Source organism: Notolepis coatsorum (assembly GCF_963971535.1).
Source record: "Notolepis coatsorum genome assembly, chromosome: 3".
Classification (NCBI taxonomy): domain Eukaryota; kingdom Metazoa; phylum Chordata; class Actinopteri; order Aulopiformes; family Paralepididae; genus Notolepis; species Notolepis coatsorum.
In genome coordinates this window covers 55,433,199-55,457,413 of record NC_140167.1, presented here as the reverse complement: position 1 = coordinate 55,457,413, position 24,215 = coordinate 55,433,199, and the positions used below count along the sequence as shown (strand labels likewise).

Sequence of the window (24,215 nt, the reverse complement as noted above, 5' to 3'; positions counted from 1 at the left end):
TAGTTATTTATGTGAAATCTTCCAGGGAGTGAATTTCAGAGGTCATGACATTGTGGCAGGCACATGTCTGCAGATAGATACATGCACAGCACACACACTAACATATCTGTGCACACACACACACACGCACCCTTGGGTCTTGTTAATAGAAGCCATATGACTGAGGGAGACTCAATTGTCTTCCACCTTCCCCTCTCTGTGACAACAATGGCACTCTGTCTCAGCAGATGGCCTCCTGGTTGAAACATTCATGCCTGGAGTTCTCCTCTCTTTCTTTGTGTCTTTCTCACTCACTCCATCCATCTCCACCATATCTTATTTATTGTCATTATGCTCTGGGGAGGCTGCAGAAGTCTGATTGTTCCATTTCTCACAAGAGACTATCAGCACCTGACAGACTAGGGTCAATTTGTCGACACCTTCGACGACCGTCGCTTGCCAAGATACGAATGACGAGACACGAAAAATATTTTTTTTGACAGAGAAAAAAGGATAGCTTGACACTTTTCTTAAATGTTGCACACCTCCAGGATGATTGGACAGCTAGATGGAGTTAGGGCTGGGAGGTACACAGAATATTAAAGGTGCTATAGATAACATTCAGCCACTAGATGTCGCACTAGAGCACCAGCATGTTATTTTTCCAATCAGGTGCATTCCATGTGGGGACATGTGGGGAAAAACAAACATTCAACAACACTTTTTAAACGATAAATTAATTTATCAATACTTTTATTCCACACCCTTCTAAAAGCCTCTGTGGATGTATTGTATAATAAAAAAAGAAGAAAATAATAAGAATCAAAAAAGATTACTCTGGATAAAATATGTATCTATAGCACCTAAGGTATACCGTCATGGATCCATGCAGAGGTATGGATTTTTACTACAGTCATCAATGATATATATATATGTAAATTGTATATATTTAATATATATTATACATACCCTTCCTGCTGACCTGTTGTACAGAACTTGTAAATGTAATTAATGTATTTTTTAAGATAATACTTTTTCTTTTCTCAAAAACATTTTGGATAAAAATTGGGAGTAAAATATACTTTTTTGAATACCATCACACTTGTATTACCAAGAAAACACATAAGTAAGTCGTCAATGATTGCAATTTGCACTAACAAAAAACAACTACTGTCAAATTGAAAAACTCTAAATTAAGAAAACATATTGCGACATGGTATTTTTACCATATCGCCCGGTCCTAGATGGAATGTCAACCTTTCACGGATGCTTGTGGTTTCACTTCTGCTTTGCCTGCAGGCGTAACACTTCTGCACATGGAGGGGAACGGCAGAAAGGTAAGCAGAGAAAATGAAACAGTCGGGAGCTTCGCCGCTAGTTACCATAGAGATGACAGAAACCAGAAGCAAAACATGTCATCCAGCGCCTCTTCTGTCGAACAACGGTTGTCAAAAAGACTATAAACGTCTAATATCAGCCTCTGTGTTGGTCTTTGTCTTCCCTCCATCCAAAAGGTTTACATACAGTACAACAGACATGCTTAGACATGCTCCCATCTATTCTCTCTCTCTCTCTCTCTCTCTCTCTCTCTCTCTCTCTCTCTCTCTCTCTCTCTCTCTCTCTCTCTCTCTCTCTCTCTCTCTCTCTCTCTCTCTTCTCTCTCTCTCTCTCTCTCTCTTCTCTCTCTCTCTCTCTCTCTCTCTCTCTTCTCTCTCTCTCTCTCTCTCTCTCTCTCTCTCTCTCTCTCTCTCTCTCTCTCTCTCTCTCTCTCTCTCTCTCTCTCTCTCTCCCTCTCTCTCTCTCTCTCTCTCTCTCTCCTCTCTCCTCTCTCTCTCTCTCTGGAAATGAAGGAGCTCTACAGGAGGGAGAAGAGAGAGAAGATGATGAGGTGAGAGAGAGAGATACAGACAGACAGAAGGGAGGTTTGATTTTCTATCAAGAGTCTCCATTCCTGTGACCCCCTCCGTCTTTCTCCCCTTAACTATGTAGTGGTGCATTCCAGCCGGGTAGAGGCTGATTAACCTCATCACATCCACTATGAATTCCACCACGGTCAACGTAATTTACCCCCTCTGACCCGCCACAGGGGCCGGGCTGAGACAGGCTGTGCTTAGACTAGAGAGGTGCTGGGGGGAGGGAGGGGCTTAGCTGTAAATCCAGTTTGCGTCAATGTGATTCTGCATAAATCGAATGACCTTTTCACTCAAGTTAATGACATGGCAGGTTAAACGCTGCCCCCGGCGTTTCAACATAAAACACCAACAGGAGGGGGAAACCTCGACTTGGCTTCGCCCCTGAAACCCTCACTCACTCACACTTTCTAAACACAGTATGCAAATAGCCAGTGAAACTGTGGCTGCCGACGCATATGTGTGTGTAGAGCGCTACTGTACGTGTGAGCGCCTGGCCGCCTGGCAGGCCGTGGGACCGCGGCTGGTGCCGACTGGGCCTCCTCTCTCTCCGTCTAATGACACGGCTCGTGGGGGAGCAGGCCGGCCGCTGACACCCGCCTGGGTTTAGCCGTTGTGACACGCTGTCAGACACACTCTGGACCAAACGCATGACGCCATGACCTTTCTGCTGCTCAGCATTTTCCCTTAAGAGTCCCTTCTCTCTCTCTCTCTCTCTCAAAAATCGGTCTGCCCGTCTGAGAGGTCAGCGCTGGATAGGGCTAATGAGAGACAGAGCAAAGAGAGGAGCAAGAGACTATGGGCTTAGGAGAAGAAAGAGACTATGGGCTGAGGAGGAGAGATGAAATGGGAGCAAAACAGACAGAGAGTGTTTTAAAAGGAGACACAGAGGAACGCCAGAAAGAGAAGCAGTCAGCACTGCAAATAGGAAAGTACTGTATGGATGTGACTTAAGAAGGAGGCAGGGAAGGAGATCAAGAAAAAAGAGTGAGATAGAGATAGATAAGAGAGAGATGAGAGAGATAGATAGATGAGAGAGAGCGAGAGAGAGAGCGAGAGAGAGAGCGAGAGAGCGAGAGAGCGAGAGAGCGAGAGAGCGATAGATAGATAGATAGATAGATAGATAGATAGATAGATAGATAGATAGATAGATAGATAGATAGATAGATAGATAGATAGATAGATAGATAGATAGATAGATAGATAGAATTGGCGAGGAGGAGTAACATGGGCTAGATGATAATAGCCCAGCAATATCCTTCAGGGATGAACAGAGCATTGACTTAACACCCCCCCCCCCACACACACACACACACCCCCACACACACAATTATGGGCCTAATCTCATTTGCAGAGGAATGATGCTGGCTGACATGTAGACCTGGTCAGTTAGAGACATCTCTCAGTCTTATGACCTGCTGCAGTGAAATACCTACAACACGCTACATTAGCCCCTTAAGCCCGATCGGTACCGGGCCAAGATTTATTTCACGTCATAAATAGATCAATACAGTCCGTATTAAGTAATGTTGAGTTTCTTTTTCAAATGTAGCCAAGAGTAAAGACCCTAACCCTATCAAAACAGCAGTCAAAGTGTATATTTTAACCACTACGTTTGTTTACCAATGATTTGATTTGAACACATCCACCGCCAATCACGGTGTACGACGGGTTTCAAGGTCATGCGACTTCCGCCATTCCACGGCGTACGACGTTATTGAGATCATATTTAATTTTTTCGCCATGGTATTCATAATTCCCTCACCCAGCCTCGTCTGAGACAGTGGGACTCGGCACAACCGTGCAACGCTTCAATACCGCCGCCTGGTGGATGATCGGGCGAGTTACAACCGGAAATGGATCTCTGGTGATCTCCGTGCATCTGGGAAATGTGTCCGGCAGTCACATATTGTTGCGGGACTCTAGACACACATCCTTGTATATGGATCGCTGCCATAACTCAATAATCGATATGATTTGGGCGTTTATTGCGCCATACAAACCGGAAATGGATCTAGTCGATCGACGTCAAATAAGTGGGATCTTTTTTCTCCAGTCTCATCGGCGAACGGTAAGAGGACAGTAACGTTACTTTCAGCGTGATTGTTTATTATTATTAATGCAAACCGCTCTGATCAATATATCACCCATACTACATAAAGCATTTACTGACGATCACGGAATTATAAACGACCCCCCCCCCTTTCATCCGCGCATGATGAGTCATAACGTTTAGGATCGTATTCAGTTGGATTTTTTTATATAGCGTGCATCTCGAATAAACTGCAATCGATAATCTATATTATGCGTTTAGGCCTATAACTAGCGTTCTAGGAATTACTGCAGAAAACGATAAAAACATACTTATATTCTAGACGGTATTTTCGTATGAATATATGAATGAAAAAGTATAACATTCCTACATCCTGAACGATAGCTAATCGATGTTGAATGGGCCATAGTAATGTCAATTTAGCAATACAATTTAAAAGGTTATAGCCCTGCAAAGAAGGTGAACATCTCCATAGGCTTAGACTGGTGGCAGTGATCATACATTGATGGATATAAGCGTGGCAGTTAATGTGTTAAGCGTTATTGGCGAAATATGAGCTTATAAAAATCTCCGCATTGCATCGGGAACCGGATGATTTAGATGCAAGGAAATTACACCGTCATGAAATCGTTGCAGTCCTAAGAAATAGGAGACCCAGGGCTTTCGATGGATGTTGAAATTTCATAACACTACTCACACCAGCTGCTGTCAAAGCTGCAGCCGGCTGATGTGAGAAAAAAATATTTTTTGTTTGTTTGTTTATTTACACATATAAAAACAATTACATATATAATACAATATAATCCACAAGGGATGTGTAGGAGAATTGCCTAAAAACCCTCTAGGGGCTTGCATGTGGCAGAAAAAAATAGACGTGATTTTCGTGATTATATCTCACGGGTCGAACAAACCTGAATGTTATTGCCATAAAATACAACGTATATTATTTCTTTACCTTTCTGTGAACGTCTAGGAAAAAAACGCGTTGCAATCCGGTAAAAAATGGCAGTTAAAAAAGTACTCGACTCGACTCTACTCGTTTTTGGTACCTGGTTTTCCACTGCAGGTAGTACTCCGTTTGTCTCCATGTGGGGAGGCGGGGCCGCTGGCGTACAGCATGAGAGCTCCGTGAGCATAGCTATGTCCGTGAGGGCTTGGAGCAAGCCAGAGTAAACACAAGTGGAGATTTGGAGGAATAAAAAAATTTAATTGTTTTTAAAAGGACTCCTTTTAAGGGCGGCTGAGTGGCGCAGTGGGCAAGGCGCTCGCCACTAACGCAGGATATGCTGGTATCGAGCCCAGCTCTCGGCGTTGCTACCGGCTTGGCCGGCCGTCATACTAACACAATTGGCAGTGTTAGAGGGTGGGAAAGCCGGTGGGTGGGGATTGGACGTTGTGGACAGCGACTCCTACAGGTCGGTTGGGTGACGCCGGTGCGGCGGAAACAGGAAGTATCAGGGGCAAGGTGAGCCAAGAGGTGAGTCGAGTCGAGTAGGTACTATGCAGTGGAAAAGCGGCATAAGAAATAGGGATGCGTGGCGGTGTTTGCAGGGCTATATCTATATTCTATATTATAGTTATGGAGACAATACTATGGCTCATTTGACATCAACTATCCATCGTTCAACATGTGAAAAAGAATAAATGTTTTCATGTATACGTTCGTGTGTTATACCGTGGTGAATATTGTATAGTTTCAGAGTGATCCTGGCTAATTCCTGAAAACGGTGCTATGGAGCAATACGTGAAAGCGTTGGCATTGCTCGCCTGGAAACGCTATTATTTCCAATTCAAAGGTATATAATAGGTATTATGTTTCATCATGAATGCATGATGCTTTTGATGCTTTGATCGTCACCAACGGCAAACGTTTTTGGAGTACGTTACATATGATTGTTGCGATCGATGTGAAATCATGGTTGGATCAAAGTAGGATTGATGTCATATAGTCCTTACCTTTACTAGGAGGTATCCCAAAAAGAATATTCCAATTGTCTGATCGCGATTTCCAGTATTGGTGTCCATCGTGTCCCCAACATAATCCGGCACAACACATGCATCGAGGGGCATTGGACGCGTTTCAATGTGATCGGGTGAACCGCTAGACATGCCTGACCCAAAATACTGCGCCCGGAGGGAATTAAATGTAACACCCGGAGGGAATTAAATGTAACACCCGGTGCGAAAAAAGGTTTCAAAGGGTGGGCGATACGGCCGGTATTGCACTCTAGCGATCTCAGAATGATTTCCTATAGTAACCCAGAGGTCCGTGTGCCTGAAATGAATAAAAAAATCGAATAAAAGAAATAACGATGAAAACCCGACTATACTCTGGTATGGCACTCAACCACTGGCGAGATAACCTGACTATCCTCGGGTCTGGCGTCCAATGAGTTAAGAGGTTAATGAATACAGAGAGCTGTGAGGGCCTGTTCTGATCAACACAATATGGCAACAGGGGAGAGAGGACATACGGTGTGTTTGTTTGTAGTTGTGTATGTTTGTGCATGTGTATATTTACAGTGTTTGTATGTGTGCGTGTATGTGTGTGTATGTGTGTACTTGTATGTGTGTGCATACACATGTGTGTGAGTGTGTGGGTGTGTGAGTGACAGGGTGGTAGTGGTTTAGTGGAGTAGGAGGTAAGATTGAGTGGTGAAAATGTGTTCTATTCAAAAAGGTGCCAACTTACGGAGAGAACATTATAGTTGTTACATGGCAACAGAAATAATTAAGGGGTGTGTGTGTGTATGTGTGGATGGGGGGTCTTGTGAGAGTTGAGAGCTGTGAATGTCTCTCGTGCAGTGAAGGATATATCAGGATGGGTGGTAATGCTAGGAGACTTGGAGATTTGGAGGAATAAAAAAATTGAATTGTTTTTAAAAGGACTCCTTTTAAGGGCGACTGAGTGGCGCAGTGGGCAAGGCGCTCGCCACTAACGCAGGAGATGCTGGTATCGAGCCCAGCTCTCGGCGTTGCTACCGGCTTGGCCAGCCGTCATACTAACACAATTGGCAGTGTTAGAGGGTGGGAAAGCCGGTGGGTGGGGATTGGACGTTGTGGACAGCGACTCCTACAGGTCGGTTGGGTGACGCCGGTGCGGCGGAAACAGGAAGTATCGGGGGCAAGGTGAGCCTCCCACGCGTTACTCCTCGCCACTGAGAGTTCGAGCTGCTGTGGTGAAAAAATGTGACAGGCTGCCTCCTCGTGTACCGGAGGGGACACGTGATGCAAGGCTTCTATCCTCACGTGTATGTGTGTATGTGTGTACTTGTATGTGTGTGCATACACATGTGTGTGAGTGTGTGAGTGACAGGGTGGTAGTGGTTTAGTGGAGTAGGAGGTAAGATTGAGTGGTGAAAATGTGTTCTATTCAAAAAGGTGCCAACTTACGGAGAGAACATATAGTTGTTACATGGCAACAGAAATAATTAAGGGGTGTGTGTGTGTATGTGTGGATGGGGGGTCTTGTGAGAGTTGAGAGCTGTGAATGTCTCTCGTGCAGTGAAGGATATATCAGGATGGGTGGTAATGCTAGGAGACGGCAGCTGACAGCTGGAGGTGTGAAGCAGTGTATGTTTGTTTGTGTGTGTATATTGTGTATATGTATTGCATGTGTGTGTATGTATTGTGTGTGTATGTATTGTGTGTGTATGTATAGTGTGTGTATGTATAGTGTGTTTCTGTGGGTGTGTGTATGTATTGTGTATGTATTGTGTATGTGTGAATCAGTCGGAATGCTATATACACTGTGTAACATGAAAACATTTCACTTGAGAGAATGTGTGAATCTCAGGAGGCATTAGGAGTGTGTGTGTGCGTGTGCGTGTGTGAGTGTGAGCGTGTGTGTGTTAGAACACTGAGGTGTGTTTATCTGTGTGTTGTTATGTTGGTCCTCTGGCCTGCCAGGAGGACTCTATACACATTTAAGACCCCATGAAGTAAAACAAAATTACATGTTTCGAGTTGTTAAAGCTACACTGTGGAAGACTGGCACCCCCTGTGACCGTGAGAGGTAACAACACTTGTTTAAACATGGAGGATAAGAGATAAAGGCAACAACAAAATACATGTATTCAAGCAAGGTAACTTTGGGCACTGTTTAACATTATGTCTTTCACATTTCATGCTCTAGAAATGAGACCTTTTATGGATTTCATGGCTGTTCTGTTGTTTTGAAGACTCACCCTGTACTGGGTGGTGGACAGTAGCATACACATTAACTGACTTCTCTTAAAGGGGAACTATCTTATAAATGGCCTTTTTGAGTGTTTAGCATTGTTTCCTAGCTATGTGAACTTATATTAATATGATCTATGTCTCAAAATTCTCATATTGGCGCATTCTTCCAATTCTCCTCTCACAATATTCACCCTCACTGAACTGAGTCATTTGAAAATGTGCCCTATATGTGATGTCAGAGAGACACTGCTGCATGTTAATGTTCAGGTGAACCAGAACGCGCAGTGGTTTAGGAGCCCAGCCTCAAAACAGCTCGAGATCTTGAGGTAGAAAAATGCTGTTTTTGAGGACTTGATTAGAAATACAAAACAATGAATAAAAAAAATATATATATTACAGAGGTGTTCCATAGACTCACAGGAATTGTGTAAAAGTGCCCAAATAGTGAAAGAAATAGTAAAATAGTTCCCCTTTAACACTTAACAGTTTACTCGTTATTGCCCGCCAATCGAATAGCGCCAACAACGAGTTTACTTGTTTTTATGATCGTTATTTCCTTTATTCACTATTGGCATTCATAATTCATCCAGGAAGGCTCCGGGAGCCAGCTGGACCCTGTCTGATATTTCAACGCCTCAATACCGCCGCCTAGTGGATTTCGGGCGAGTTGCACTCCACTCTAAACCGGATGTGGCGCTCTGTGCATCGGGGGAAATCCTCCGGCAGAGATATCTTGTAACGTGGATCAAGATACACACTCGAGTGCATGGGATCACTTTCGAGACACAAGAATCAATAATGCTTTCGGCGTTCATTGCATCATACAAACGGAAAATGGATCTAGCAGATCTACATCAAATAATTGGACTTTTTTCCACCAGACGCATCGGCCACAGGTAAGAGGAATCTATCGTTAATTCCAGCTCGATTGTCCATTTATTTCATTGCAATCTATCCGATCAACTTATGGTGTCGTACTAAAGAAAGCCGTTAGTGACAATCAAGGAATCATAAACGACCCCCCCCCCCCCTTTCCTTCACGCATGATGGAGCATAATGTATAGCGATCATATGCATTTGAATTTTTTAATATAGCGTGTATAGGAACGAAACGGCAATCGATTATGTATAATACGCGTCGGGGCCTATAACGCGCGTTCTAGGAATTACTGCTATACAGTCTAAAAACACTTATATTCACGACGGTACTAACACGACAATGTATGAATGGAAAAATATAACGTTCCCACATCCGGAACGATAGATACCCGATGTTGAATGGGCCATAGTAATGTCGATATAGCTATAATATTTAAAAAGTTATAGCCCTGCAAAGAAGGTGAGCCACTCCATAGGGTTACAGCACTGGCAGAGAGTGGTATAGATGGGCATACTGCGTGGCGCAGAATGTGTTAACAAGCTGTCAGAAGTACTGGGTCATCTCCAAGGTAACGTCTCTAGGCTATTATGAAGTTGTGTCAGTTCACCTTCACCACTGATTAGCCACTGTATTAGGGCATGCGTCCACCTATCTCATTTTTCCAGCTGAAAAACGCTGGCAGTGCGCTGGTAGTGCTGGGGTGGAGCGCTTGCGGTGAGAGAAACAAACGCAGCGCGAGCCTTTTGTAGCTATGGCAACGAGCTGTCAGTCACCAACCTACCTGATGACGAGAGAGAAAGAACTCTAGCGACAACTACATGACAGCCATCTTGTAATAATAACTTTTATCGTATTTGACTGCCGCGGTTTTGCACATCTAGCATATTTGAATACACTTTATTGTATATTAATTATATATATAGTTATTGCCTGACACCACAGTTCGCCCTTTGCTTTTTATTCGCTTTTATTAGTGTATTCGTGTAGTTATTAGTGTATTTGTGCTTTGTCGCAAATCTCAATGGCCCGTCTCTTGTGGGTAGACAGCCAAGACAGGCAGGCAACTCCGGTGTCAGGTTACAAACAGAGTGGTAGATATGATTGGCTGTGATTGGTTGTCTCGGCACATCGTTCTGAAAAGTTCCGAAAGTTTCAACTTTAAACGCTGGGTGCGGCCGCAGAACAAAGCTGAAAAAAGAAGCCGACTGCAGCGCATTTCCTATAGGCGGCAGCATGCGGCCGCAAACGGCTCCCTCCCAATTGGGATCAATTGAAAAAAGAAGCTTGCGGCCATAAAAATGAGATAGGTGGACGCGGGCCGCGTGAACACTTTCGGCAACCAACATGTACTTCCGCGTTTCTCTGATTGGCCAGCGATCGGCCAGCCCTCTACGCTCGTTTTCCCCCTACGCCGGTAACCAGAAAAGTCACGTGAAACACTGCAGACCACTGATTGGTCAGAAAAGAGACGCGTCACTCGTTGGAGGCTCTCTCCACAAAAACAGAAAGCCGCCATCTTTAATCTCTCGCATAGGATTTCATTCGCAGCAGGAACAAGTGCAATAAACAAAAAAGGATACAGTCACTGTGTATTCTGCCTCATTTATTGATGAAACAAAACCGACATCAACACAATTTGCCACCGAGCGGAGAGTTTAGTCTCACAAAAAGATCGCTGACTTGTTAAGCTTGTTAGGTTAGGTGCTAATGTTGTTCTAGCGTTTTAGCATGGCTATCGTTAAGCTAAAACCAAAGATTTTCACCCATCACCCCGTTTTAAACAGCGTAAATACGACATTTCTCTCCGTTTTTAAAGCAATCAACTTATATACGCCAACTCCCACACACCTTAGCTAGTATCCCTCCGTTTTTAACAACAATCCGACGGTCGCAACATATTTAAAACACATAATATTCATCGCTAGTCATTACACGTCAAACCCCTAAAACCAAAGATTTTCGCCCCCTCACCCCGTTTTAAACAGCGTAAATACGACATTACTCTCCGTTTTTAAAGCAATCAACTTATATACGCCAACTCCCCCACACCTTAGCTAGTATCCCTCCGTTTTGAACAACAATCCGACGGTCGCAACATATTTAAAACACATAATATTCATCGCTAGTCATTACACGTCAAACCCCTAAAACCAAAGATTTTCGCCCATCACCCCGTTTTAAACAGCGTAAATACAACATTTCTCTCAGTTTTTAAAGCAATCAACTTATATACGCCAACTCCCCCACACCTTAGCTAGTATCCCTCTGTTAGTTATACTGTTTATTAAAACACACAAGTATTTAACAACGACCTCAAGTACTTCCTATTTAGCTCCTGTATCATAACACAAGCGTATTTTTTGTACGCTCTGTAAACGAGCACCTGGGGGGAGCCTCATGCGCATGCGCGGCGTAGGGAACGAGCGTAGAGCGGCTGGTATTCACGAAGGAGAGCGCTGGCCAATCAGAGAAACGCGGAAGTACATGTTGTTTGCCAAAAGTGTTCACGCACCCGGGCCATTAGGGGAAAGAAATTGATACAGCAATATATTGTGATATTTTGTGTGCCGATATTATATTGATACAGTGACGGCAAGTTTGAACTAGACAATCCCATTTTGTTGCAATAAAAATTATTGGAATGAGGTGAACAGACTGAAAACGTTATCTTATTAGATAAAACAGATGACGTATATATTTGTATTGCAGATATTAACACAATAATTGCCAAGAACGAGTATACTCGTTATTGCCCGCTATGCGAATATCTTTTACACTTTATATATATATGTATTTAAATGATTAATCCTCCACTGCACTGTTTTTTGTCCTGTGTCTGTGTTGGTGTTTGTCGTTACTGTGAAAAAAGAAAGGAAAAGAAATGCATACACTGTAATGCTGCAACAATTACCAATGTGTTTTTACACAAATGGCTTAATAAAGGAATCTGAATCTGATATCGCCAAAAACTAGTTAACTCGTTTTTGGGATCGTTATTTAGTTTATTCGCTATATCTATTCATAATTCATGTCTGCAGCCTGCAGACCCTTCAGACCCTGTCTGAGCTGGCAGACGGTCAACACCACCCTCTACTGCCTTGCGGAGCTATTGCACTCCATTGAAAATGGTCTGGTGTGTTTTCAGAACCGATCTGAGCCGTGGGGGCGGGGTTTAAATACTCAGGCGAGCCAGGCCTTTACAACGATGGCATGGGACACTAACCCCGCCCGCCCGTTCATGTGTACCGCTCGGTAATGTCGGGGACACGATCGCTGTGGATAACTGGAATGGCGATCAGATAATTGGATTATTTTTTTGCATTACATCAGAGACAAGGTAAGGACTCTATATATAAAACCTTGCGTTGATCTGATATTTCTTTCTCCTGCGATCAAAGCTATCTGTGTGTGTGTGTGTGGCTGTTTACCGTTGAGTGCAGGAGGTGGCGGGGGGAGCGCCGCGCTACGAGGGCCATTTCATGTATGCACGCGGAGATATAATAATGATAATCTAGCGTTGATTTCAGGATGATTAGATAATCAGCCGAAAAATTACAACGTGATGACTGGATTACACTAAAATGCCTTTTTCTCGTCTTTTCCTGGAATTACTCAGAATCACCTAAACCATACTCATATTCAAAACGGTATAAAACGGAAATGTACGGATGAAAAAACAATCTGTTTTGTGCATGTTGACTGGAAGCAACTCACTGACAATCGATGGGTGTATTAGACCCATAGCTATAATATAAGATATATTTTAAGCACTCGCAAATGTCGCAGTCTAAAACTATATCCATTGAATAAAGACCTGGTGCTGAAGGGGGATCAGCGCACCCTGCTGCTGGCGGTCAATGTGTTAACAAAGTTTGCCATAATTTGCAGTTGCATTTCTTTTTTATAAATTGCAATATCGTGATATTACAATATTGTAACTCTAATATATTGTGGGGCCTCTGGTGATTCCCACCCCTATCTTGCACCATGTTGAATCTGACCAGCACTGTCATTAATTAAGATTCACACCCCTATCTTGCACCATGTTGAATCTGACCAACACTGTCATGAATTAAGATTCACACCTCCCCCCGACCACTGGCCAAAACAATCCAAACCCATGTGTACCTTGTTACCAGAGCCTCCTTGTCGTGACGGGATCTTGGATTCACATTTCACGGTACGTCTACAGATCCTTGATTTGAAAGGATGGTTCCATGAACGTTCTATATGAACAGGTACCAGCTGTGTGTCCTCCCTCACCTTGTTGGGCTGTCCAAAGAAGGGGTTCCCCGCGCAGCGCTGGTTGATGACGTCTCTGATGAGGTGCTTCTGTCCGTTGTAGGTGGTGAGGACGCTGATGCGGTCGGCAGGGTATCCCAGCAGGCGCATGTACATGAACAGAGCCACGCAGTACTCCGCCTCTGCAAGGTTCTGGACAGGAAGAGAGAGAGACATCCAGTTATTGTCAACACGCACAGTCACCGGCACGGAGAGGCCGAACATCCAAAGCGGTCGAGGTCGATGCAAGAGGTGATAAAACGGGACGGTGATGTCATTTTGGTGTGTGTGTGTGTGTGTGTTTTAAGGTCATTGGCCTGTGAGTGAACCTCAGAGAAGCACGAGCGACCAATCACCTGCCTCTATACGTGTCACATGGCTCAACCTGGTGAATCAAACATGAAAGACCAACGATGGCCTGAATCACCCAAATACACAGGTCACACAGACGACCAAATACACAGGTCACACAGACCACCAGATACACAGGTCACACAGACCACCAGATACACAGGTCACACAGACGACCAAATACACAGGTCACACAGACCACCAGATACACAGGTCACACAGACCACCAGATACACAGGTCACACAGACGACCAAATACACAGGTCACACAGACCACCAGATACACAGGTCACACAGACCACCAGATACACAGGTCACACAGACGACCAGATACACAGGTCACACAGACCACCAGATACACAGGTCACACAGACCACCAGATACACAGGTCACACAGACCACCAGATACACAGGTCACACAGACCACCAGATACACAGGTCACACAGACCACCAGATACACAGGTCACACAGACGACCAGATACACAGGTCACACAGACCACCAGATACACAGGTCACACAGACCACCAGATACACAGGTCACACAGACCACCAGATACACAGGTCACACAGACCACCAGATACACAGGTCACACAGACCACCAGATACACAGGTCACACAGACCACCAGATACACAGGTCACACAGACGACCAGATACACAGGTCACACAGACCACCAGATACACAGGTCACACAGACCACCAGATACACAGGTCACACAGACCACCAGATACACAGGTCACACAGACCACCAGATACACAGGTCACACAGACCACCAGATACACAGGTCACACAGACCACCAAATACACATCTCTCTCTGTCTCTCTAATTGTCTCACAAAAAAGCCCAACAATAACACTAGCCAGTGATTGGGCAGGACACAATGTACTAATCTAGGTTATCTGAACACACGTGATTAAGAGATTAAGGAGATATTTTGATGTGTATAACCTAGTTTGGTAAACAATTATAATAATAATAAAAAGGGGGGGAAGATTTGCTCAGTCGTTTTTTTTGTCAAATGGTTGCAACATGTTTCATCATTCATTCCTCCAGCTCTATCATGAGATGTTACCATAAGCAAACACAACATGATTAGTAAACACAACATTATGATTAGCAAACACAACATTATGAATAGCAAACACAACATTATGAATAGCAAACACAACATTATGATTAGCAAAGTGTTTCTGTTTAGTGTCACTTAACCTCTTAACCCATTCAGTGCCAACCACGAGTATAGTCGGGTTAACTCGCCATCGCTTGAGTGCCAATCACGAGTATAGTCAGGTTTTAATCGTTATTTCTTTTATTAGCGATATCCATTCATTTTTCATCCATCCAGCCTGACGTTATCATTGGGAATGGGTCTGAGCTCGCAAAGGGCAAATACCGCCGCCTATCGTCTCCCGGATCGGTATTGCACATCATTGGATTGGATTGGCTGGGACTGTGCATCAAAAAAATTAATCCGGTCCAGGTTTTACTTCTCGGGCATGCAGCTGGATACTATTGCATTGACTGGGGGGACTGGAAGCATCGTGGATCATGTGTTTTGGACTATAACGTTGGATCAATGGACCCGATCGATATTTGGAATGGCGATGAGGAATTGGATTAATCTTTTTGCATGACATCAGATGTGAGGTAAGGCCTTTATGTTACGAATCTTGGGGTAATCAGATGTTCCTTTCTCCGCCATCGGAGCGTGTGTGTGTGTGTGTGTGAGGTTCGCACCGACCAAAGTACGGAGAAGCGATTTTTCAGACCCCGCTTAATACTGGTATCTAGGGACATCTATGGACCTCAGTGAATGTATTCCCAGTGTCAGAAATATTGTGTCTATTACTAGGCTTGCTTAAATTGTGAGAATATGAATTATGATTTTTCTTTGCATCTTTGACAGTGAATAACACCATGCTAAGAATGACCAGACATGACAAAGTTCTTGAGATCATGTATACAAAAAATCTAAGGAAATGAATAAAGGGAAGATGATTAAACAGAAGGTTTTGTAGATACAGTACTGAATTCTCCCATCCGGACCAATGCAATTTGAAATATTATTATAGAATAGCAGGCTTATAAATTACCATATTATAACCAATTCGCACATTTATGGATTGTGCCAAATCTTATATTTCAAATGCCCGAGTTCAATTTGGATTTAGTATCCCCAGGCGTGCATAAGAACAGATAATGAAATCTACTGTATGTACAGTAGCTTTTTTATTTGTGCCATGGTGCAACCATTTCAAAACTAATTTCAAATCTAATTGTTGCTACATGCTAAAAATAGGGAAGAGAAGGGTGGCCGGGTAGCGCAGCGGACTAAGCGTATGTCTACCACCGCAGAGACAGTGGGATCGAATCCAGCTGCGGTACCTCCGGCTTGGTCGGACGTCCATACTGACACAATTGGCAGTGTCAGCGGGTGGGAAAGCCGGTGGGGTGGGTCCTGGTTGTTGTAAACAGCGACTCCTACAGTTCGGTCGGGGCACCTGCACAGCGAGGGAAGGATCTGGGGGAGGTAGTGTGACCCTTCCACACGTTACACTCCCCCAGTGAGTCCGCGCTGCCAGGTGAAAAGAAGCGGTGGGACATGTGTCGGAGGAAGCATGTGATAGTCTCCGCCCTCCCAGACCGACGGTAGGGGGTAGAGTGCGCAACGACCAGGAAGGGGATTGGGAATTGGCATAACGACTAACATTGGGATGGGAGAAAAACGGAAAAAGGAAGGGAAGAGAAACTAACTGCGCTTCAATATATACCAATAACGTTAGGTTTTGTGGTTTATTATCCCGAGTAATAAGAGATATTAAAAAAATTCATACAGAGGTAATTTACTTGAAATCCTATAGAGGCGTTTAGGAAGTGTGGTTCAGAAAAATTCCAACGCTCATCGAAAGCTCTCGTGTCCTCTACAAAATGGCCACAAAAAAACTACAATTCCCGACGTTCAAATTTTCCAAAATGGTCGACTTTCGCTAACTATACAACACCAAAACGAAAATGAAAATCTATCTAATAACACTTTAACCTATTGGTAAACTAACGTATTGATGATAATATACATTATAACTGCTGTTGTGACATGGTTATGATGTTTATACTTGAATACGTTTGAAAAATAAAACGCTACTTTTGTCAAACAGTCTGGAGAGATTGATTTATGACGTGATGTCATTTTGGGACCGGTACCAGTCTCGTCGGGCTTAAGAGGTTAAACAGATAATTATCACAGCAGCATTATCTGTAGGGATGGGAATTGATAAGATTTCGATACGATTCCATTATCGATTCCTGATCAATTTATAATTTTAATAAATCAATTGGAAATGCAACAGAATGGTTAGAATAACAACATGCAACTTGACATTTATGATTGTCATTTATCATTTATTGTTGAGCCCCCATGTCAGAAAAATACAAAAACTGTAAAAAAAATTATTTAACTATACACATAAAATAATGTATTTGAGATTATCTTAAACTAATTTAATCTATTGAACTGTAGTTGCATTCAACAGGTCGTTATTGCAAAAGAGAATTCGTTATCAATAACCTACCTGTATAAATAAAGGTTAAAAGTAAAAACATAACTGACACATAAGTAACATCTAGGAAAGCAATTCACCTACCGAAATTCCGAGGCTTCTACCTCCCCTTTCAGAAGACCAGCGTGCGCACACACACACACACACACACACACACACACAGAAAGGGCTCCTTTTTTTGCTACGTTAATTGAACTAGTAGAGAGAGGGAGGGAGAGAGAGACGGCTGCCTCCACCAAGCCCCGCTAGCCCCCACCATTTCTAGCTCAGCTCAGCTGTTTTCTCTCTCTGTCTGTCATGAGCATGGCTATTAGCTAGTTTAACGTTAGTTTTACCACGTAAATGAATGACTAGGATACAAAGCATTGGGGTTTTCGCTGCACATAGAAACAACGAGAGCATTTCGGGAGCATTTGCAACCAAAACGGTCGCAATTTCTAGCCCTTTAGGTTTTCCTAGTCAAGGAATCAAATAGTCTGCTATGGCTGCATGCGTGGCGCTAACGTTATTGTTTTAAAATGAGCAACTGTCGGAAAAACATGGCATCGATAAGAGGAATCGATAGTCACGGAGGCATGCGATTCCAGGAATTGGACAATTATGAACCGGTTCCTTAATTATCTGCATAACTGAAAAGAATAGAACAACATTATTCTCTTATTCCTTCATTCCAATGTCTTCCATGTTTATTTTGGAGGAAGGTTTGAAAAGGATTAGCTAAGAAAACAGGCTGAAACATGAAGCTCCTGACCCCCCGTCCCACATCAAGTCCCCAGGGCTCAGAGAATGATCCGTCCTCTGAATGTGGCCAAAGTAGACATTTAAAAAGGCCCAACAGTATGCATTATTCAACCCAGTTTCAATTAAGCTGGGGGACCACAGTCTCTCTAATTTGGGTCTCTGGAATAATTGATGGAACTCGGGCCTCGATAGCGGTGCGTGCGTGAGGCACATCAGTGTCGACGCATCAAAACCCCGGGCAACCTTTGTTCCTCTGACCTCGTTACCTGGCCTGGGACACATGGAGCCAATTTAAAACGGCAATTAATCACCACCATGCCTATTTCTACTCAGTGCTACCAACACAGAAACATTACAGCTATAGTATTGAGAAATAGTTGGCTTCTGATTTATGCTATTGAGGTTATGGTGTCCAAGGAAGAGAAGGTTTTACTGTTAAGGTGCTCCCATGGTCGAGTGGACTCCGCGGAGGTCCGCGCGGACACTTTGAGCTTTCATAGTCGAGTGTACCTCCGCGGACCAATTTCCTACATGTCTCGCGCCAGTTTACAATTTTTTTCACACACTGTTCAACTTCTGTCATGTCGTCGTCATCCGATGTCAAAATAAAGAGTCTATGTTATCTCCGTTTCCAATATTTCAAAATAAAACTGGCAGTTTTACACACTTCATTTAGAAAAGCCATTCAAACATCTCAAGTTTCTTCAGATGATGAAAAAAGGCATGGTCCAAATGTATATGAATTGGAATGTGTGACGATTAGCGATAGTAAAACTAAATTTAGCGTCATCTACCTGCCAACGTTTTACCGGACCAATCCTACCCATTTAATCATGATCCTGCCCTACTCTCACTTGGCACGGAGCGAGTGGTGGTCAGAGTAAAATGCAGATCGGCGTCACATTAAATGCAGGTCGATGTCAACCAAAACGCTGAGCAGCCTTTTATGTGACACCAAGTGAGTGGCGCGGACGTCCACGCATTGGAAAATTGGAGCTTCACACTTGGAGTCCGCTTTGAGTCTGTGCAGACCTCCGCGGAGTCCACTCCGAGTACGGTCCACTCGACTATGGGAGCACCTTTATGGTCCAGCTGCACTTAAAGGAACACGCCAATGCGCTTACCATCTTCTGGCTAGCAGTCCCTATCCGCTTCCATTCTTCTGTGCTAAACTAGGCTAGCTTGCAGCCGGATAGCTTTCTACTGAACACACAGAAAGGAAATTGGTATCATATTGTCTCTGGAGGAGACGGTAAGTGCATTTCCCATAACGTCGGCGTGTTCCTTTAACATGTTAGCTGCTGCGCTGTGGCTGCGTACGGAGCGCTGCAACACTTTGCTACTATAACCAGTAGGGGTGGAACGGTTCACAAAATCCACGGTTCAGTTCGTATTACGGTTTTGTGGTCACGGTTTTCGGTTCGGTTCGATATACGTTTTTTTATTTATATTTTTTTTTAAATGTAACACTCCAAAAATGTAAACATGCTTCTCATTTATTTAAATGAGTGCCAAATGAATTATTCAAATTTTTTTTAACAATACACTCGCACCCCGAACCGTGGAGGTCGTGCTGAACAGTGTACGGTTCTAATGCGTACCGTTCCACCCCTAATAACCAGTGAAAGGTGCTGTACGGGGGACGCGGCCTGCCCTGGCGTTCGCTCCGTGTTGGGATACGCGAAGAGGCGTTTAAAGGGTGGCAGCACCATGGTGGGAAGGAAAGATGGACAAACAAAAGCAAGACACCGGCAGACAGACAGGCACGCGAGTTGACATCCGGAGTGGCATCTCCGGCTCTGCCCGCCTCATGTCTGTGTTTAACATAAATGTGATCTAATGCCCTTGACACCCCGGAGAGCTTGGTAACCACGGCAACGGTGCCTGGCCCGGCCTATCGCCTTGTCTGGGAGTTTGAGCTAAATAGCCGAGGGCGACGAGAGCAAAGGGGAGAGCATTTTCATATGTGTGTAGAGAGAGAGAGAAAAGAGGAGATAAAAGAGAGAGGATAGAGGAGAGAGGGAGAGAGGGAGAGAGGGAGAGAGGGAGAGAGGGAGAGAGAGAGAGAGAGAGAGAGAGAGAGAGAGAGAGAGAGAGAGAGAGAGAGAGAGAGAGAGAGAGAGAGAGAGAGAGAGACACTAATGAACCAGTTCCCAGTGAGAGTGAAATTCACCATGCAACGTGCTTCTATATGTATGGACTAATGTTTGCTGTGCTGTGGGCCGTGGCAGAATACAACAGCCCCAGTGCCTGCCAGAGGAAAGGAACTCTCTAAGTATGGCTGATGTAGATGCAGGGGAACATTTCTCCCATTTTTACCAGCCATCCGAGATCCGTGGGGAGGTCACGAACAACGAGTCGAGACTTAATCTAAAATCTGCTTATACCAAATGAGCCACGAACGAATAAGGGATAGATTGCTGCTGGCCGGGTCTCCTGCTGCTGGTGCTCAATGCAGAGCCCTGGGATGGAGAGATAGTGAGCGAGGGAGTGTGTGTGTGTGTGTGTGTGTGTGTGTGTGTGTGTGTGTGTGTGTGTGTGTGTGTGTGTGTGTGTGTGTGTGTGTGTGTGTGTGTGTGTGTGTGTGTGTGTGTGTGTGTGTGTGTGTGCGTGCGTGCGTGCGTGCGGTATGGTGTACATGTGCATGGGTCAGGGCAGTGTTTGTACAGCTGTGACAAGCATTCACCGAGCACAGCACTAAACGCGATTGCTTCTCTAGTGTCCAATTTACCCCCTTCTGATTCGAAGGAAAGTGTGTGTGTGTGTGTGTCAGGGGTCGAGTATTTAAGGGATGTGGGCAACTCCCCAGAGGCGACTGAAAACGGCAACAGGCAAATGGAGAGAGAGGTTCATGTGATCCGGTGTCTCGGGAGATGCACATGGTCTGCACTTAAGAACAATAAGAAGCTTCATGGACATGAGCAGCAGCATGCGCCCCGGCGCTGCAGAGCTGCACTGTGGCTGGAAACATCGCACCACCTTCATTTAACAACAGCCCTGTTATCTGTTGGTTGTCTGTCGTACCCTATTTTCTATCTTCATCTCTATTTTCTATCTTCATATCTATTTACACACATATTTGAACATTCTGTCAACGCTTTGGATAACTCTGATGTGATAAGCACACATTATGTTGGAGTTTTACCTCCAAACATAATTTTTGGAGTTTACTGGTTTGATTTTTACATTTAAAATATTTAAAGTATTATCTTGCATATGAGGCAACTTCATTACTTTGCTCTAGTTTATATATTTTGCTATGGTATCATAAATGGCGTTACTTAAGCCGGTATTTGGTAATAAAAGTCAGGTATTGTCGACAGCAATAGCACTAGTGCGCCGACACCTTCTTTACGTGCCTCAGTAATGTAATGAAAGACACTCGGCCGGCCTGAAGGACAAACCCTTTGGTTAGTGGCGCACCAGGCAGGGTGATGAATATATTATGTGGACCGGTCCCCAAACCATTATGGTTTAAAAATGAATGAACCTCAGCACAGTAAGCTATTTGTTGGGGGCTGGAGTGTGGGTCTGTGTGTGAGTGTGTATTTGTGTAAACTGTAAAGGAGTAATAGTCAAGTTTAGCAATCCCTCTAAGTGCTGTACATCACTGACCCATTTCTACTGTTTGACTCGTGCCAGTGTGTGTTCTGTACTGAAGATGTGTTTTGTACTGTGTGCAGGGTTTCAGTGGGGCTGCGTTGCTAGTGTGGAGGGTTTCCTCTGAGCCCTCAGCCCGGGCAGCGTGTCGAGGTGTCCTTGAGCAGGACACTTAACCCCTAGTGGCTCCCGGTGAGCAGGTTGAACACCTTGCATGGTCACCTCCGCCGTCGGTGGCTCCGGAATGTGTGAGTGAATGGATGAATATGAGGAACAAAATTGTAAAGCATTTTGGATAAAAGCACTATATAAATGCACCATTATATAAATGAGACAGTGCTTTGGCTACAGAAGTCAGTCTGGATGAAACCAAGCGATGTCCAACGACCAGTCCGTACGTGACCGTCGCCTAATCAAACGTGTTCATCCAGACCAGTCCGTACGTGACCGTCGCCTAATCAAACGTGTTCATCCAGACCAGTCCGTACGTGACCGTCGCCTAATCAAACGTGTTCATCCAGACCAGTCCGTACGTGACCGTCGCCTAATCAAACGTGTTCATCCAGACCAGTCCGTACGTGACCGTCGCCTAATCAAACGTGTTCATCCAGACCAGTCCGTACGTGACTGTCGCCTAATCAAACGTGTTCATCCAGACCAGTCCGTACGTGACCGTCGCCTAATCAAACGTGTTCATCCAGACCAGTCCGTACGTGACCGTCGCCTAATCAAACGTGTTCATCCAGACCAGTCCGTACGTGACCGTCGCCTAATCAAACGTGTTCATCCAGACCAGTCCGTACGTGACCGTCGCCTAATCAAACGTGTTCATCCAGACCAGTCCGTACGTGACCGTCGCCTAATCAAACGTGTTCATCCAGAATGTCCCTGGAGCCGATAACACTAAATTATTTTGTGCACATATTTTGTGTTTCGAGAGCCAATTATTGCTATGATTTTGACTAAAAAAAAATTCTACACAATTTTCGATGCAGAGGCAGAGTTTTGTCTACTGACCTGGTAGAAGTAAGGGTTGGGTTCAGACTCTCCCACCCCGTTGAAGTCCTCCACGTTGATGAGTTGGAAGTCAAAGATCAGGCCAGGATTGGGCACCTGGAACTGGGGCAGGAGCTGGACATGGGGCAGGTTCCCCAGCTGCTTGTAGCGCCAGTTATACAGGTTACACAGGCTAAAGACAAGAGAGATGACAGAGACCCCAGTTATACAGGTTACACAGGCTAAAGACAAGAGAGATGACAGAGACCCCAGTTATACAGGTTACACAGGCTAAAGACAAGAGAGATGACAGAGACCCCAGTTATACAGGTTACACAGGCTAAAGACAAGAGAGATGACAGAGACCCCAGTTATACAGGTTACACAGGCTAAAGACAAGAGAGATGACAGAGACCCCAGTTATACAGGTTACACAGGCTAAAGACAAGAGAGATGACAGAGACCCCAGTTATACAGGTTACACAGGCTAAAGACAAGAGAGATAACAGAGACCCCAGTTATACAGGTTACACAGGCTAAAGACAAGAGAGATGACAGAGACCCCAGTTATACAGGTTACACAGGCTACAGACAAGAGAGATGACAGAGACCCCAGTTATACAGGTTACACAGGCTAAAGACAAGAGAGATAACAGAGACCCCAGTTATACAGGTTACACAGGCTAAAGACAAGAGAGATGACAGAGACCCCAGTTATACAGGTTACACAGGCTAAAGACAAGAGAGATGACAGAGACCCCAGTTATACAGGTTACACAGGCTAAAGACAAGAGAGATGACAGAGACCCCAGTTATACAGGTTACACAGGCTAAAGACAAGAGAGGTGACAGAGACCCCAGTTATACAGGTTACACAGGCTAAAGACAAGAGAGATGACAGAGACCCCAGTTATACAGGTTACACAGGCTAAAGACAAGAGAGGTGACAGAGACCCCAGTTATACAGGTTAAACAGGCTAAAGACAAGAGAGATGACAGAGACCCCAGTTATACAGGTTACACAGGCTACAGACAAGAGAGATGACAGAGACCCCAGTTATACAGGTTACACAGGCTACAGACAAGAGAGATGACAGAGACCCCAGTTATACAGGTTACACAGGCTAAAGACAAGAGAGATGACAGAGACCCCAGTTATACAGGTTACACAGGCTACAGACAAGAGAGATGACAGAGACCCCAGTTATACAGGTTACACAGGCTAAAGACAAGAGAGATGACAGAGACCCCAGTTATACAGGTTACACAGGCTAAAGACAAGAGAGATGACAGAGACCCCAGTTATACAGGTTACACAGGCTAAAGACAATGTGCATATGGGCAATGTTAAGAGAATGGAGAGAATGAGCGGGAAAACAATGTGATCTCCTAGTATCTGTCTTTGTGATCAGATCTAAAAAATTACATTGAAATGACAAGTCTAACCGGAGGGACACGCTGTCAGAATAAGACATATTCCTGGATAAGCAGCAATCAACAAACTGACCTAGTGTCAGTATTTTCAGTGGTAGCTACTATTGGATCATGATGATTAGCCTAAGGAAATGGTTAATGGGACTGAGTAGTTAGGCAGCCATAGACCAACAGGTACACCTCTCTGGAGAATATCTAGGACAGTTTACGACAGGAAGAATGTAACACAATTACAGCCATTAGGAC

The 24,215-nt window shown here is 44.4% G+C and overlaps 1 protein-coding gene across 1 annotated transcript in view; it reads right to left on the bottom strand.

Moving 5' to 3' along the window:
- aqr (aquarius intron-binding spliceosomal factor) overlaps window positions 1–24,215 on the bottom strand; it is a 181,889-nt gene that overhangs the window by 43,214 nt on the left and 114,460 nt on the right. The window contains exons 31-32 of the mRNA XM_084309865.1: window positions 22,557–22,728; window positions 13,268–13,438 (exon numbers count right to left, since the gene is read on the bottom strand). Coding sequence (XP_084165991.1) covers window positions 13,268–13,438; window positions 22,557–22,728 — 343 coding nt within the window. The remainder of the gene's footprint in view (window positions 1–13,267; window positions 13,439–22,556; window positions 22,729–24,215) is intronic.